Consider the following 5,335-nt stretch of genomic DNA (forward strand, 5'->3'; position numbering starts at 1 on the left):
AAATCAGATATAAGAAAAGTTTATATTAAATACACTGAGAAGATACAAGAAATCAGAATGAGTGAATACAATAATCTCTTACTTAAAGAATGATAAGATAATAAATAACAAGTATCTTATGAAAGTAGTAGAAGAGATGCTTCTAAACTTCAAGCTGAGAAAATTGAAAAATAATGTTATGCTTTACTGTGATCTAGAATATGTAGAAGCTCTCTATCTAGAACATTTATTTAGATATGACTTAATAACTCACATGCATAAGAAATTCAGTCACTTAGAAAGCTCTGAACTCATGAGAATACTCAAATCAAGAGTGTACTGACTAAGTATGGCTGAGAACATTCAGATGTATACTTACAAGTGCCTGAATTATCAGATTGTGAAAGAATCTAAGAAAGAGTTAGAATGTAAGAAAGTATAATATCAGATGAAATATATAATACAATCATTTGAACAATGAAAGATGAATCTTATAGACATATTATCACAAACATCAAATAAAAATCATTGAATAATCACTACTATTAACTATACTACTGACTGACCAGTTGTGAAAGCAGTTTCAGAGATGATAGAGAAGATAGTGATGAAGTTTCTACACAATGAAATCTATATTAACTATGAAATGCTGTGTGAAATTCTAACTGATAACAGTGTGAATCTCATAGAAGAAGTGATGAGACATTTCATGAGTCAGTTACAGACAAGACATTATAGAACAATATTATATTATTCATGAATGAATGAAAAGATAGAACACTTGAATGAAATCTTAGATAACATGCTGATGAAATATCTAGTGAGTAAGTCTATGAGATTATGAGATGAATATCTCAGTCAGACACTATTAGTCACATGAATTCAGCAGTATACAGTTTTCAAGTATTCATTATTCTATCTGTTGTATGAATTGCATTCACACATTCTGAAGAATGCTTCAGAAAAAGTGAGAAAGAGAATAGCAGTTATAAATGCATCAGTTGCAGACACAGTAGAAATAATAGTTATGAATGCAACAGTCACAGACACAGCAGTCACAGACATAGAATCAAGATTGAAAGAGATCAGTCATACATGTATAAAAGCTAATAAGTTACTCCTGAACTGAGTAATTCAATTGAAAAGAATATAAGACTCACTAGTTAAGAAATTGAGTCTTAAGATGAGAATATAAGTTCTCATATATAATGAGAGTTCTGAGAAGTTTCAATTTAGATGATTTGAGTCATATAAAATACTCAAATCACATTCTCTGAGAATATACACATTGAAAGAATTAGAGAGATAAGTCTTATACAATCTAATAAATGATTCACATCTTATAAAAATAAAGATATGAGACTTAAGTGAATTATGATTATTCACAGCACTATTATCAGCATTGAAAAAGAAGAGACTTATAATTGAAAAGTCTTACAAAGTAAGAGAAATCATAGATACTTATAAATCAGATAATTTCACTTATTTCAATCTTTTCATAATTATAAGAAAAGAATGAGAAATAATAAAGAAATTAGATAAACATCACACTTTAATAAGTAATAAGACTATAGTCAGTTATATGATAATATACTGCAGACAGTGAGCATAACATAGTAAAGAGCAGTCTCAAAGCAGCAGACTTGTACATGAGTCAGATTACAGAAGAAAAAGAGACTCAGAGTTAAATTCAACTATTTACATCAGTTCAATTGCAGAGATCACAGAGAATGAATCATCTGAAACATCTGTGAATATGTGAAATCAAGTCATCTTGATCTCTGAGAACACTCAGAGATCAGATGAGATTAGTTTTAATAAGCTGTTCACTGTAGTAGTCTGAGCAGGTGAAGAGAGACAGTATAATGCATAAGACAGAATCATAAGAGATGAAAGCTGCTGAACCTAGTCACTGAATAGACAAATATTATCATACATATCTCATTCATTTTCATATATCATATATTTAATCTATTTTCAATGCCATGTCATCTGAAAAATGCTAAAAATAAAGGAAATCTCAAAACTTAAGATCTGTAAGAGATTCAAGGGCTGCAAGCTGCTCTTGCAACAACATTATACATGTCTCTGATTTCTCTATCACTCTGTGTATAATATTAATGTCATTTATAGCAAGATTGACTGGAATATCAATATAGAAATGCATATGCGTACATGTAGAAAAATTGAAGAAGAGTATGAGATCTGCAGAATCAGAAGTCAGAGCAGAGAGAGTGAAGATAGAAGAAATGAAAGAAGAAGAAGATATAGAACTGAATAAATAACAGCAGAAGTCACTCAGAGTTAAACACTTATAACTCAGTGTGCACACAATCTTCTCTGCAGAGAAGAAAGAGAAAGCAATAAGAGAAGCTTGAGAATAGAAGAAGATAGTCTTAGCAGTGTGATCATCTTCAATTAGAATGATCTCTGATGCTGAAGCAACTAAGAATTATTATTAGTATATGAAAATCATAAAATCAGAGATGAGAATAGTTACTGAACAAACACTCACTGATCTTAGAGTTGTATATATAATTACAACACATACAAGACTTCTCAGAAAGAGAGAGAAGAATATAGAGAAATACAGAAAGCAGAACACAGTGTGTGAACAGCTCATTCTCATAATAACATTTCAGACAAGATATATAAGTCTCATGCCTGCAGATGTAAAAGAGTATGATATTTATATTTCTATTTCTGAAAACACAGATATTCTTTGCCTGCATCACAAAGTCAGATAATAAATATCAGAGAATAGACTGATACAGATCAATTATTCTGATGATATTTATCAGAGTGAATATCTCTATGATATTGAACTTTACAGTTATAAAAAGTTTCTTGATATCTGTGAATATTATAACTTCATGCACAATAAAATCTATAATGATTTTTTCTAAGAATAGAAAAATCAGTGTTAGAAAGAGAAGATGAAAAAAGAAAGACTTATAATCTTAATACTGTTGAAGAGAGAGATGATTCTTCAGTATAAATAAATAATTATCTTATTATAAATATTTAAAATGAATATAATAATCAGTGTCTGTAACTGAGCTTCAGATAGTCATATTATACACAGTCTTTATACAATAAATTATTCTAGAGATTGATAAGAAGAGCAGGAGTATACATACTGAAAAACATGATTTATTAAGCCTATGCAATATCTTCTTAAAATGAGAAGAGCTGATAACAAAAGCAGAGACAGCAGAAGCAGAGAGAGTAGAAGTAGCAGAAGTAGAAGTTATAGAAACAGAAGTAGCAGGAGCGGGAGAATCAGATACAGAGATAGATGTGAGAGATTGAGAGAGAGTAGCAGAGAAAGAGGCAGGAGAAGACACAGAAGACTCAGTTATATATAACATAAGTAATTTCTTCATTATCACATTCTTCAAGTTCTTGATCAATGATTCAACATTGAGTTCACTATCATTAGTAAACATGAATCTGTCAATATATAAAGATTCTATATAAATAAAAACAAACATATCAGCATCTGCATTTATATAAAATCATGTCAGAAGACACAATTAGAAGCCTGCTGAGAAGAAAAATAATCAAGAGTATATAAGAAGATGAAGAAGATGTGTTATTTATAATAGTATATTCTGATAATCATTAGAAGATAAATAAATCCTGATCATGTTTCACAATATGTTACACTTACTGCTAACAAACTGCTCAGTATGAGCACTATAAGAATACTTGTTATAAGAACAGAGAGTCATTATCAGAAATGTGTACAATGTGATAGATGAATAACAGATAGAAGATATTGAACAGAAGAAGGAGTAGAAATCTTGAATAAGATGATAATGTTTGATAATGATAATAATGAAGAAGATAATTGAAAAATGAAAAAAGTTAGTAAATGAGTGATGTAATATAGTGAAAGTTTCTTTTTGAGAGTGTACATAGAACACTAGCTAAATCAGAGATAGATCACACAATTGTGAACATCAGTGATACACTAATCTGCATGAAGCTAGAGTATATGTCATAATCATATGAGCATGACCAAATCTGGTGAGAAAGAATGTAGTTTGAAAGAACATACAAATACTAGATAATAATGCAGCCGCTTCTGAACTTGCTTACAAATGTAAAGGAGCCATAGCGGCCACCAATTAATTTAGTGTACAGTATATAAGAAGCCGGCGTACGCCTGTAATCGTACGCTGACTCAAGCAACCTTTGAATCACACTTCATCAGTGACTTGGTGAGACTGTCAGCTATATTCACTGTAGAATTAATATGTTTTATCATAATTTCCTCTTTTTCAATCAGATTATAAAGAATATGATATCTAATCTCAATATAATACAATCTTTGTGTTAAGAATTCTCTCTTTACTAGATCAATTACTCTCTTATTATTAACTTATAGATGTGAGTATACTTTCACTTTCTCATTATTCATTAACTCAGTGTTATATAACATATTATTTAATCAGATTACTTTATAAGCTGTCTTACTAGCTGTAATATACTCAGCTTCTATAATTGATTTAATAATAGATATCTGTCTTTATAACTGTCATGAAATCAGCAACCTGTTAATCAATATAATATAGCTGATAGTTAATTTGTATTGAGAATTTACTCTCACTCAGTCTAAATCACAGTATATTACAGAACTTAAACTCTCATCATCAATCTTCTTTCTGTATAATATACTATGGTTTTTCATCTTTTTAATATAATGTAGAATATGCTTCAATACTGCTCAACATATCTTGTGTAGATATAAGTTAAAATATAAGAGATAGTTAATCATGAACATCAGATCTGATCTGCTGCTTGAGATTAAATACTGTAATAATTTTAATTCTTGATAATATCTTGTAGCTATAAAGTTATTATTCAATTTCTCTCTCCTATCAGATGAGAATTCCAGTTGTATATCAGCTATTATTGAAGTGTCAGCTGAATTTATCTTATTTATACTGAAATCTTTGAGAATTTTTTCAATATAATGACTCTGTATAACTGCTAGATCACTATTTCTCTGATATTTAATCTTTATTTCAAGATATAATTTAGTCTCTTCAATATTCTTTATCTTAAATCTCTTTGTAATCTTTCTTAATACTCAGTCTAATTACTGTTCTTGAGATTCTATTATCTGACAATCATTGACATACAATATCAGATAGATCTTATGAGTAGAATGATATAGAAATTCACTGTTATAAGATAATATCTTAAATCTCAATATAGTCAGATACTCTGTTATGAGAAAATACTATATTCTTACAGCTTGCTTCATTTCATATAGACTCTGATAAAGTAGTTTCATTAAGTTCTCTCTGTTGTACTTAATATCTGTGAGTAGTTATATATAGATTAT

The 5,335-nt window shown here is 29.2% G+C and overlaps 1 protein-coding gene across 1 annotated transcript; it reads right to left on the reverse strand.

Moving 5' to 3' along the window:
• Positions 1–3,652: 3,652 nt before the first annotated feature.
• Positions 3,653–3,911, reverse strand: BDBG_17969 (uncharacterized protein; the record flags this gene model as incomplete). Its single annotated transcript, XM_031725578.1, has 1 exon — positions 3,653–3,911. A coding segment is annotated over one exon (258 nt), but the record flags the coding sequence as incomplete, so codon positions are not given.
• Positions 3,912–5,335: the final 1,424 nt, after the last annotated feature.

Source organism: Blastomyces gilchristii, assembly GCF_000003855.2.
Source record: "Blastomyces gilchristii SLH14081 genomic scaffold supercont1.36, whole genome shotgun sequence".
Lineage (NCBI taxonomy): Eukaryota > Fungi > Ascomycota > Eurotiomycetes > Onygenales > Ajellomycetaceae > Blastomyces > Blastomyces gilchristii.